The sequence below is a fragment of the Natrix helvetica genome (assembly GCF_964273705.1).
Source record: "Natrix helvetica genome assembly, chromosome: 3".
NCBI lineage: Eukaryota > Metazoa > Chordata > Lepidosauria > Squamata > Natricidae > Natrix > Natrix helvetica.
In genome coordinates, this window is record NC_138549.1 from 178,448,356 (window position 1) to 178,460,464 (window position 12,109).

At 46.4% G+C, this 12,109-nt stretch overlaps 1 protein-coding gene across 1 annotated transcript in view; it reads right to left on the bottom strand.

Moving 5' to 3' along the window:
• The window catches only part of LOC309390119 (uncharacterized protein), a 31,896-nt gene extending 29,270 nt beyond the window's left edge, over nt 1–2,626 (bottom strand). The window contains exons 1-2 of the mRNA XM_081949199.1: nt 2,519–2,626; nt 1,315–1,421 (exon numbers count right to left, since the gene is read on the bottom strand). Of these exons, the coding sequence (XP_081805325.1) occupies nt 1,315–1,421; nt 2,519–2,607 (196 nt within the window). The 5' untranslated portion in view covers nt 2,608–2,626. The remainder of the gene's footprint in view (nt 1–1,314; nt 1,422–2,518) is intronic.
• Between the last annotated feature and the right edge of the window lie 9,483 nt (nt 2,627–12,109).

The window sequence follows — 12,109 nt, forward strand, 5'->3', positions numbered from 1 at the left end:
CCCTCCTCCTCCTGCCTGGGGACTTTCCAGAGAAAGGCAGAATTGGCATGGAAAATTCCCCCCAGAGGCAGGTTCAAGGTCCTTTGGGGTGGGGGCGGGTGGGGGGGGCATGGGCATCTGGCAGGGGGCAGGCAGCAACTGGCAAGAAGACCCCACCAGAAAGCGATCCAGAAGCCGGCTGTGTGTTTGTGTATGTCCACAAGACCCTTGCCTGCTGCCCCTGCTCTGACCACCCCCCACCGCTCCCCAGGCAAGGAAAGCCAAAAGCAGGGAAGGCAAGAACTGACCTCCCACTGAGGCAGCTCTCCCCGGAGGGAGCAGGAGGCTGATTGCTGCAGCAGCCTGGAGGAAGGGCAGCTCTCCCCGGAGGGAGCAGGAGGCTGATTGCTGCAGCAGCCTGGAGGAAGGGCAGCTCTCCCCGGAGGGAGCAGGAGGCTGATTGCTGCAGCAGCCTGGAGGAAGGGCAGCTCTCCCCGGAGGGAGCAGGAGGCTGATTGCTGCAGCAGCCTGGAGGAAGGGCAGCTCTCCCCGGAGGGAGCAGGAGGCTGATTGCTGCAGCAGCCTGGAGGAAGGGCAGCTCTCCCCGGAGGGAGCAGGAGGCTGATTGCTGCAGCAGCCTGGAGGAAGGGCAGCTCTCCCCGGAGGGAGCAGGAGGCTGATTGCTGCAGCAGCCTGGAGGAAGGGCAGCTCTCCCCGGAGGGAGCAGCAGCAGAAGCAGCCTCTCCTGGCACGTGCCCCACTGAGTGGCTGGGATGCTCCTCTGCCCCAAAGGGGTCCCTGGAGAGGCTGGTGGGGAGACAGACACTGGAGGAGAGACCATCCCAGGCCTGCAGTGCCAGGCAGCGGACTGGCCAAACCACCCATGGCACAAGAGCACCCTGGACGGCTAGAGTCCCTTTTCGGGAAGAAGGCAGTGCCACGAGCCAGTCTGGCTTCAGCCTGTGTCCCATGCAGGCTAGAAGGATGCATTTAGTGACAGTCACTTGTCTGAAATGGTACTAGAGGTTCTCCGGCTTGAGCAGAGGGGATTGGACTAGAAGACCCCCCCAAGGTCTCTTCCTACTCCTAATTCCATTCCGTTCTACTCTATTGTCTTCCCGGGGCCTCCCTGATTGTCCAGACTTGGATGCCAGCTTCAGCCTCCGGTATGGCTGGAAAACCTCCTTTGGGAACTGACCTCGGATCTGATAAGGGAGCTCTGCCCCTTCACCAGCCATCAAAGCCAGAGGTGCCAGGAAGACTCCCCAGGCAAAGCATGGCTCCCTCGATCTCTCCTGGTCAGCCACGCGAAGGGAGGCCACCAGCCACACTCACCTGCCATGGTTGCCTCTCTTCTCTTCAGCACTTCAGCCAGAGACGCTGGCGCATTCCTTTGGCGATCCACTGGCCCGAGTGAGATGCCAGGCAGCTCCTGCTGATGCCTATAAAACGATCCAAGGGTAATTAACCGGTTCCTCTAATAGGCGCAACACCAATTTTCCTCTCCAGTGGGAGGTGCAGCCGGGGGAGGCGAGGTCGTCCTTTTTACTCAGAGGAAGCGCATTCTCGGCTGCGGGAATGCCAAACTGGATTTCCTCTGTGGAATTCCAAGGCCAAGAGTCACCCTTCCCCCTCACAAGACAAGGAAGTAGGTGAGTAGGAAGAGGCTGCAAGAGGAAGTGCGGAGGGGCACCTGCTCAGGTGCGCCCATTTGCACGGCGGCCACTTCGGACAGGCTGCATTTACCCAATTATCCTTCTGCTCTGGGGCAGGTGCCTCTTCTCGTTCCCACACCCTCCCGTCCTCCTCTTCCCTGGGAGTTCAGGAGGCTGCCGCTCTTCCCCTTCCCAGAAGAGCCTCGGGGGTCCGAGCCGTACTGTGATTAGCCCTGCTCCAAGCCAGAACAGGACAAGAGGCCAAAAGTCACTCAACGGGCCTCAGGATTCCCCTCCCCCCGGCTTACGAATACCTTTCTACAGCTCCCACACTGCCTGTCATTCTCTCCCCTCTCCCCACACCCAATTTCCCTTGTCTTCTCGGTGTGGCCTTCTCATGGAGGTGGCTTCTGCCCTCAGTGGCCTTGGGAGAAATGGGAAGAGCTGGTTGAGCTGAAAGCCCTGGGGAGCGGGGGAGAAGGGCTGGGCTTGAGGGGTGGACTGGAGGGTCCAAGAGTCCCTTCCTGGCAGCTTGAGGGAACTTCTCCCTACCCACAAAGTCCTACAGGTCATTGTTTTGATTTCTGGTTGACTGAAGTTCTGTTCCAACCTTCACCCAAACAGAGGTGAGTTTTTCTTCTTTCTCTTCTCTTCTCTTCTCTTCTCTTCTCTTCTTTTCCCTTCCCTTTCCTTCCTTCCTTTTTCTCTCCTCCCTCCCACGCTCTCTCTCTCTTTCTCCTTCCTTCCTTCCTTCCTTCCTTCCTTCCTTCCTTCCTTCCTTCCTTCCTTCCTTCCTCCTTCCCGCCCCCCTCTCTCCTCTCTCTCTCCTCTACTCCACTGGGTTCTCCTGTGTCCATTCAGTCTAGAGCTGCTTTCAGCATCACCTGATTTCTCCCACTGGCTCCTCACATCTCCAAACCACCAAGCCACCCCATCTGAGGTGAGGAAGAGACAGGAGGGGGGCTGGCCCCATATGCCTGCTGGCAAGCCCTCTGCCCTCCAACTGCCTCTTGGACACTCACCGCTTTCTGCAGTGGATCCAGCTGTGCTCTTGCAGGTGGGATCCTCCAGGAAGCACCTGCCCCTTCCTCCTCCTCCTCCTCCTCCTTCTCCTCCAGCTGGTGCTTAGGCAGTTTTCGGTGTTGTTTCGATGCCAGTTCACTCCACCCCCACATTATCTGCACTGTTGTGGGGTGCTCAGCCCCAGTAATTCCTTCCCACTTTAGGGCTCCTTCGAGCCATAAGCTGCGCCTTTGTGCTGCAAAGTCCCAGGACTTTTCCCCCTGCCCCCACCCACCCCAAAACACGCACACGCACACACCCCTTTGTTGCCGGTAGACCTGCTTGCCTCAGCTAGCCATGCCCTCCCTTCCCGAGGGTGTTTCTCCTTGGTATCTGCCTGGCTTGACTTTCCAGTTTGGGAATTCAGCCGCTGAGCTGCGGCTTCGTCCTTGTTTATTTCCTGCCGACTTCACAGGAAAACACTTTGGCTTCACCTAAACAACAGGCTGGTTCCTGGAAGTCTGCCACAGTTGGGCAACCCAAACCTCCTTCCACACCCCACTTAATGGGTCCGATGCGGATCTGGGTCCTTCTGGGGAGGAAGTTGGCGGCTGCCCCGCCTTGCTTTCTGAGTCACTGTGGGGAGGCTGGGCGATTCCTCTCCTGGGAATGCCATCCCCAATAGTCACCCCCTCCGTCCCCCCGTCCTCTGCTCCCCTGTGCCCCGTCCTCCTCTGCCCCCAGAGCCCAGCCATCCTCCTTCCCTCCCTTGGCTTCCAGACAAGCAGGAGAGCTGCCGTGACCTTCTTCCCAATACTTGGATGCTGACAGCTATGGCCTCTTGCAGGCTCCTTCCACTGCAAGCCTGGCTGGGACATCCAGAGCCGCCCAGGGCTCCACCTGCCTCTGGGGGCCACGAGGCAGAGCTGCCAGGGGCCTGGAACGCCAGAAGTCAGAGTTTCCATTTGGTAGGTCACCCAGCCCCAAAGATGCCCCGAAATCCAAGCCCTCTTCCCAATAGCTCCCTCTCTCCCAGCACCCATCATCTCCCTTATGGGAGTGGGGGGCCATCCAAAATCTCTCCAAGGATGAGTAGGACAAGTGGGACCCACCCACACACCCTTCCTTTGGAGGGCCCTCTTCTAGCCCACTAAGTCTATTATCACTGAAGCGTCTAGGCAAGCGTGGAGGGGATGTGTTTGACCTCAGCCATATTCTTGCAACCCCCTGCCTCATTTTGTTGAAATAGTGCAGTGAGTGGTGGTTCTGTCCACTTTGTTATTTCTCTCCATTATGCACTAATCAGGCTGTATCCAGAGACGTTGAGAAGGGGCTCAGAAGAAAAAGCTGAAAATAGACTGTGGTGGGTACATTTAGCAGGAAGAAGGAAGCAAGGCCGTGAGGAGACCTGACACCGCTGCCTGGCGGGCTGTCAGGTGGAAGACAAAGCAGACGAGGCAAGCCTGTGCCGAGGTCCAAGTACACAACTTCTTCGGTCTTCCTCTATGCCAGGGTTCCCCAAAGTGGTCAATATCAACCCCCAAGAGTTGAAGGGGCTATCCAAGGAGTTGATTTAACAGAATAACAGCGTTAGAAGGGACCTTGGAGGCCCGCTAGTCCAATCTACTGCTCAAGCAGGAGACCCTGCACCAGTGTTGGTGAACCTTTTCAGCACTGAGTGCTGAAACAGGGGTGCGGGTACGTGCAGGAAACCGGAAGAGCAGCTCCCCGGTGCGCATGTGCGTGCCAGGAAGATGATCTTCTGGTTTCTGGTGTGCACACGAGCACCGCCCACCTGTTCTTCCAGTTTTTGGCATGCATGCATGTGCAAAGACCAGCTGGCCAGTAGGCATGATGCGCGTGCCGGAAACTGGAGGATCATATTCCCGGCGCATTCATGCACACCAAGCGGCTGCTCTGAGTTCCCGCACACATGAAGACCAGCTGGCTGGTGTGCCGGAACCCAGAAGAGCAACGGGCGACGTCTGGCGTGCCCAGAGAGATGGCTCTGCATGCCATTTCCGTCAGGTGTGCCATAGGTTTGCCATCATGGTCCTCAACTACTGCAGACAAGTGGCTCAAATTCAAAACCTCCAATGACGAAGGACCTGCAGCTTCTGGAGGGAAGCCATTCCACGGATTAATTGTCCACACTGCCAGGAAATTGCTCCTTATTCCTAGGTTGCTTCTCTCCTGGATTAGTTTCTATACTCTTACTCTTTGTCCTGCCTTATTTGCCCCCCCCTCACCTTCTCGGTGACAGACCCTCAAATATTGGGAGACTGCTATAAAAGGCTGGGAGTCAAAAGGGGCCCCTGGATGTCTGGGGGTCAGTAGGCGGTAGTTAAGTGACGAAAGGTTGATTGAGGTCAATTAAGTCTGGGGCTTTGTGTCTAGCTCCCTGGCAGTGCTTGGTCTGAAGGGAGGGGGTTGGCAGCCAGGCATCCTGAGCCACGATGGAGGGACAGCCGGCAGCCATAATTGTCTTGATCATCTGTCTGCTGTTACGGCCCTTGGCAAGACGGCCAGTGTGGTGTCATGGTTAAAGTATTTGCCTAGAAACCAGGAGACACCGTGAGTTCTAATCCCACCTTGGGCATGAAGTGAGGTGGGTGACTTGGGCCCAGTCACTCTCTCCTAGCTGTAGAAAGGAGGCAATGGCAAAATGCTTCTGAAAACCTGGCCAAGAAAATTGCAGGGACTCGTCCAGGCAGTTTCTGAGAATTGAACAGGACTGAATAGAAGAAATAGAGAATAGTGTTCTTAGTACTATTAGTTAAAGTAGGATTTATTATTATACGATTGTATCACAGCGGCCAGTTGTTTCGCCGGATTTGGCATTGATTACTAGTCGGGCCCCACCCAGGGGCCTAGGACATCGTAATGTATTTTCATAATATACGTGCAGATCCAAGCAGTGCAGCTTTTTGCATTTGACTGATGGTGATTTTGTCAAATTTTAACTGTTTTAAATGTAATTCCAGTGGTTTTGGAATAGCATCCAGGGGGCTGATTACCAATTTTTCAAATTTTCAATTTTTAAGTCCTGGTATTTCGCGACTTTTTCATGTTCCTTCTCGTCGACCATGCTATCACCTGGTATTGCGATGTCTATGATTGTAACCTTATTTTTCTCAACCAGTGTGACGTCTGGTGTGTTATGCGCCAGTATGTTGTCCGTTTGTATACGAAAATCCCATAAGATCTTGACCATCTGATTTTCGGTGACTTTTTCAGGCTTATGTTCCCACCAGTTTGTTGTTGTTTTAATATTATAATTTTTGCACAAATTCCAGTGGATCATTTGTGCTACTGATTTGTGCCACAGTTTATAATCAGTCTGCGCAATTTTTTTACAGCAGATGAGTATGTGGTCAATAGTTTCATCAACTTCTTTGCAGAGTCTGCATTTGGCATCATCAGAGGATTTTTCAATTTTGGCCTTAATGGCATTTGTTCGGATAGCTTGTTCTTGCGCAGCCAGGATTAATGACTCTGTTTCTTTCTTTAATGTACCTGTTGTTAACCATAACCAAGTTTTTTCACTGTCCACTTTATCTTTTATTTTTTCCAGAAATTGACCATGCAATGCTTTGTTCAGCCAACTTTCCATTCTTGATTTTATCATATCTTTTCTGTATTCTTGTTTCATCTGTTGGGCCTTCAGTAGATTTTTGTTCTTTACTTTGATTAATAGATGTTCTTTTCTTTTAAATAATCAGCCAGTGCATGTTTTTCTTCTTCAACTATTTGCTTCACTTGTAATAATCCTCTACCACCTGATTTTCGGGGCAGGTATAATCTATCAGTGTTACCGTGTGGATGTAAACTGTAGTGCATTGTCATTAGTTTCCTGCTTTTTCAGTCCAAAATGTCCAAATCAGCTTGTGTCCAGTTAACTATACCAGCTGTGTATCTTATAACTGGTATTGCCCAAGTATTTTTGATTGTATTTCCACCATTTAATTTAGCTTTCAAAATTTTCCTAACTCTGTTGGTCTACTCTCTCCTGACAATAGTTTTTACTTCTCCATGTTTGATGTTATCCAACTGCAGAATGCCTAAGTATTTGTAGGCTTCATTTTCGTTGCATTTAATTAGTTGGCTATTGGGCATTTCAATTCCATCACACGCAGTGATTTTGCCCCTTTTTATGGATACAGTGGCGCATTTTTCCATGCCAAACTGCATTGAAATATCGGTGCTGAATACTCGGACTGTGTTTGTCAGTGATTGGATTTCTATTTCTGACTTACCATAGAGTTTCAAATCATCCATATATAATAAATGCAATTTTTTTTCAGCTTCTTTGCCTGTTTGGTAGCCTAATTTCATTTTTTTAAAGATTACTGATAGCGGGATCATCGCGATGATGAAGAGAAGAGGTGAAAGTGAATCACCCTGGAAAATTCCTCGCTTGATATTGACCATTCCGTAGTTCTCATTCCCTACTGCCAATTCAGTTCTTCATTGTTTCATCGCCTTTTCAGTGAAGGATGTAATATTTTTGCTAATGCCAGTTGTTTCTAAGCATTTTATGATCCAACTATGTGGCAATGAGTCGAATGCCTTTTTATAATCAATCCAGACCATATTCAAGTTTGTTTTTTTTTCTTACAATTTTCTAATATCATTTTATCAATTAGGAGCTGATCTTTTGTACCCCTGCTCCTTCTTTTATTGCCTTTTTGCTCTACTGGCAAGATGTTGTTTGTCCAAATAATCCATAATGTTATCTGCAATAATGCTTGTGAGTAATTTGAAGGTTGTTGGCAAGCATGTTATTGGTCTGTAGTTTTCAGGTATTGTTCCTTTAGTTGCATCTTTCTGAATCAAGTATGTTTTTCCAGTTGTCAACCATTCATCAATTTGACCATTTTGTAAAATTTCATTCAGTTGCCTGGCCAAAATTGCATGTAAACTGGCAGATATTTGAGCCAGAAACCATGTAATTGGTCATTTCCAGGTGATGTCCAATTCTTTACTTTTTTACTCGATTTTTGACCATCTCAGTTGTTATTTCTAATATTTGCATTTGTTTGTTACCAATGCTTTTCTCAAAGTCATGTATCTACTTTGCTTCCTTATTGTAGTCCTTTGCATTCTCCCACAAACCTTTCCAGAATTCAGCTGTGGCCTGCTTTTCTGGTTTTTCACTTTTGGTGTCACCATTCACATTAAGACTTTGATGAAAACACAGCTAGTGTGATCGAAATTGTTGATTTTGTTTGTATTGGATGATTCGTGTCTCATATCTCTCAATTTTTCTAGCTGTTGCTGTTATCTGCTGTTTTACAATCTCTACAGCTTCATTGATATTTCTTGTATCCAATCTATATCTTCTGATCAGCTGATCTATGATTTTGCTGTTTTTAAGCTGTTGCTCATGCATGTTCTTTAAGTTGCTAGCATCTGCCCTTAATTTTTTGACTTTTTGTTCTAATCAGATTTTCCACTTTGGCTTTGATGCTTTTTCCATTGTGTGCTTAGGTGCTTTGATTTTAATGCCTAGTTCATTAGTGACTATTACAGCTGTACTGTACATCATCATCATCATCATCATTATTATTATTATTATTATTATTATTATTATTATTATTATTATTATTATTATTATTTTTATACAATAACTGTTTGGGTGGGGAGGTCAATGAACAATATAAAACTTCATGCAAGTTCTAATTCTTCAGGACCCCTAGACCACAGCACGCTCCCCCTCCCTCCCCGTCCTCCACTTTCATCTAACCATCTCCTCCTCTTCCCTCCCCTTCTGCTTTCCGTCTTTCCAAAAATCGGGGTCTTATCCGAGGGGTCCTCTCTTCTCATTAGGTGGCCAAAGCATTTTTTTATTTAATTTTTTATTTAATTTTTATATAAACAATACATTTTCCATTAACCAGTATGTTATCTGGGTATAAATATTTTGTGCCAACATTAAAATATACAATCTTCTTCATTATTTAATCTCATCAGCTTAATTTCCAATTCTTTAAGTGTCTAATGTTATAGCAATCACATTATAATTTATTTAACTCTATTAGTTATATTGACTATTAATGCATTTTCTATTTTAGACAACTTCTTTTACTTTTATTTTATTAATTCTTTTGTTAATTCTTTTATTAGTTATTATGTCTATTCTCTAACCACCAGTAAAAAGATTCTCAAATTGTATAATAATCGGTTTGTTCTTTCTCTTTGATAGCCATTATCAATCTGTTCATTTCTGCACATTCTAATATTTTCCTAATCACATTCTCCTCTGTAGGGATCTCTTCACTTTTCAGATTTTGTGGAAATACAATCCTAGCTGCTGTTATATCAAGAATAATCAAATATACATTTTCTTTACTATAATTTTCTGGTAAAATCCCCAGCAAAGATATTTCAGGTTTTAAGTCAATATGTTGTTGTATCATCTTTTCCAGCCACGTATGCATTTTAGTCCAATTATTGTTTTGTTTCTGCTCAGGTCCACCACATGTGATAGTACGAGCCCGGTGTCTGGTGGCATTTCCAACATTTAGCTTATTTTGTCTTTAAACATCTTTGCCAGTCTTGCCGGTGGCAAATGCCATCTTTAAAACATCTTATACAAATTATCTTTAGATGCAGTTGACCTTGTTAATTTATAATTTCTGTCCCATAGTTGCTGCCATTTAGCTGTTTCTATCGTATAACCAAAGTTTTTAGCCCAAGCTATCATTGTTTCTTTCACTTGTTTTTCCTCTAATTTAATACTCAGTAGATATCTATACAGTTTTTTTTATCATCCTCTCTTCTGTTCCTGTTAATATCTTATCTAATTCTGTCAATTCTGTATAAAAACCATGTAATTTAGCTTATTTTGCATACCTAGATTGTATTTGCAATTGTGTATACCAATCTATATTGATTCCTTGTTTTTCTAGATCTTCTTTAGTTTTAAGTTCCCCTTTTTCAGTCGTGATATCTTTATATCTCACAATATTTCCCCTATTAATAATATTTGGATGTATTAACGCTGCCATCATTGAAAGCCAGACTGATTTCTTTAAGGAATGTTGTTCTCTAACTATCTCCCAAATAAATAGTAAAGCATTTCTTATTGAAAGTATCCATACCATAAAAAGGCATGCCAACCCAATTGCAAGTCATGTCCCTCCAATGTCAATAATCTTGTATTTCTCAATGCAATCCATTCTTTCATGCACATTAACACCGCTGCCTGGTAATATAGTTCCTAATTTGGTATCCAAAGCCTCCTCTCATTCTTGCATCCTGTAACAGTTTTTACCTAATTCTTGCTTTTTTTCCCTTGCCAGATACCGTATTTTTCAAAGTATGACGTACCTTTTTCCCGCAAAAAAAGAGGCTGAAAATCTGGGTGCATCTTATACACTGAATACAGCATTTTTTGCCTCCCGAAACCCTGCCCCCTTCACCAAAATGGCCGTGCATAGCCTTTAGGAGGCTTTCAGGGAGCTCCTGGGGGCTGGGGAGGGCAGAAATGAGCAAAAAATGGGCTGTTTTTTCACTCACTTTTGCCACCTCAGCCCCTAGGAGCACTCTATAAGCTTCCTAATGGCGATCAATGCCCCTTTTTTTTGGACAAAAAACAAGCCCATGCAAAAACGGCCTGTTTTTTGCTCATTTTTACCGCACACACCCAGGAGCACTCTACAAGCCTCCTAAGGGTTATTCAAGCCCCTTTTTTTGAGGGAAAAACGGGCCCATTTTTGTGAAAAATGGGCCATTTTGGGAGGTTTGCGGAATGCAAAACCTTTTTTAAAAAAATTTGCCTCTTCAAAACCTTGTTGCATCTTATACTCCGGTGCGTCTTATATTCCAAAAAATACGGTATACTTTATAATTAGTTTACTCAGGTCTTCAAAGTATTTTTCCCTAGCCTTATCGGAATTGTTTGAAATAGATATAATAGCCTTGGTAGTATATTCATCTTGACTGTAGCTGTTCTTCCTATTAACAATAGTTTTTCCATTTCTTCAAATCTGCCTTAATTTGTTGTATCAACTTGTAATAATTATCTTTCTTTATTGTTACACATCTTGCTGTTGATTGAATCCCTAGATATTTTACTTTCTTTGTAATCTGAATGTCTAGCCTGTTCATTAATTATCTTTTTTGCTTTTCTATAACATATGCAGATGACTTAGTCTTTATTTTAGAACAGTGGTTCTCAACCTTCCCAATGCCGTGACCCTTTAATACAGTTCCTCATGTTGTGGTGACCCCCCAACCATAAAATTGGTGTCTCAGTTCCCAAGACCATCAAAAATATATGTTTTCCGATGGTCTTAGGCGACCCCTGTGAAAGGGTCTTTCGACCCCCAAAGGGGTCCCGACCCACAGGTTGAGAACCACTGTTTTAGAAGAATCAAAAGAAACAGAGCCTAAATTGTTAAACAGAATGGAAATGTATGGTGAAATGGCAGGTCTGAAAATAAATAAAGAAAAGATTAAGATCTTAGGTGGTCAAAGCATTTAAGCCTCAGCTCCAAGATCTGCCCTTCCAAATGGCACTGGGGGCCGGTTTCTCCAGCACCACAATTGGGAGACATCCATTCTTGGCAATCAGCTTTCCTTGTGGGCCGACAGTCACAGCCACACGTGACTCCTGGGTAGACCGCAGCTTACTTTGACTAGAGGGAACTTTGTTGGGAAGGTGATGGCTTCGCTTTGTAATGTGCTGTCTTAAGTTTGCCATGGCTTTCCTCCCAAGGAGAAACATCTTTTCATAACTGCTGTCACCATCTGCAGTGATCTTGGGGGCCGAGAAAATAAAATTTGTCACTGCTTCCATTTCTTCTCCTTCTATCTTCCAGGAAGTGATGGGACCTTGGCTTTCTTAAGGCTGAGCTTCATGCCCCTCATCAAGAGGCTGCTTAGTTCCTCTTCAGCTGACTGGTGGCCTGAAGAAAAGAGGGTTTGGGGGGGGGGAGAGCACTTCCCTAACAATTGTCCTGGAATGCTGACCACAGTGTCCTTTGGTGGAGCTCATCTGGTCTGGCAGCCCAGTTTCAGTCGCGTTGGAGAAAGACACCTGGGGCCTCTCCAGGAAGGGCTGCTCCCCGCCAGCATCTCCACCCCGTCTGTTCCCTGCCTCTTGAAAGGGGCTGTTGCTGCATCTCATTCCGGAGAGGCTCCGCAGCCCCACGTTCCTGTTGACCTTGCACACCAATTAGGGGATGGAGGAGCCAGTGGGATTAAGGCCGTGGGAGGAGTGCACCCAAGAGCTAAGGGAAGCAGGCAAAATACGTCTCCCTTCTTCCTCTAATCCACCACCTTTCGGCAGGAACCAGCCGTGAAACCTGTTTGAAGGGCTGAGATCATCATTTTCCTTCAAGGAAGCTCAGGATTGCAGGCAACCTCCCACTCCGCCACTTCCCAGGAAAGGCCACTCGCAATCGGACAAACTATCATTAAATTTCCCAAGATCAAGATAATTTCCTTTGGAGTAGCCTCATAACCGG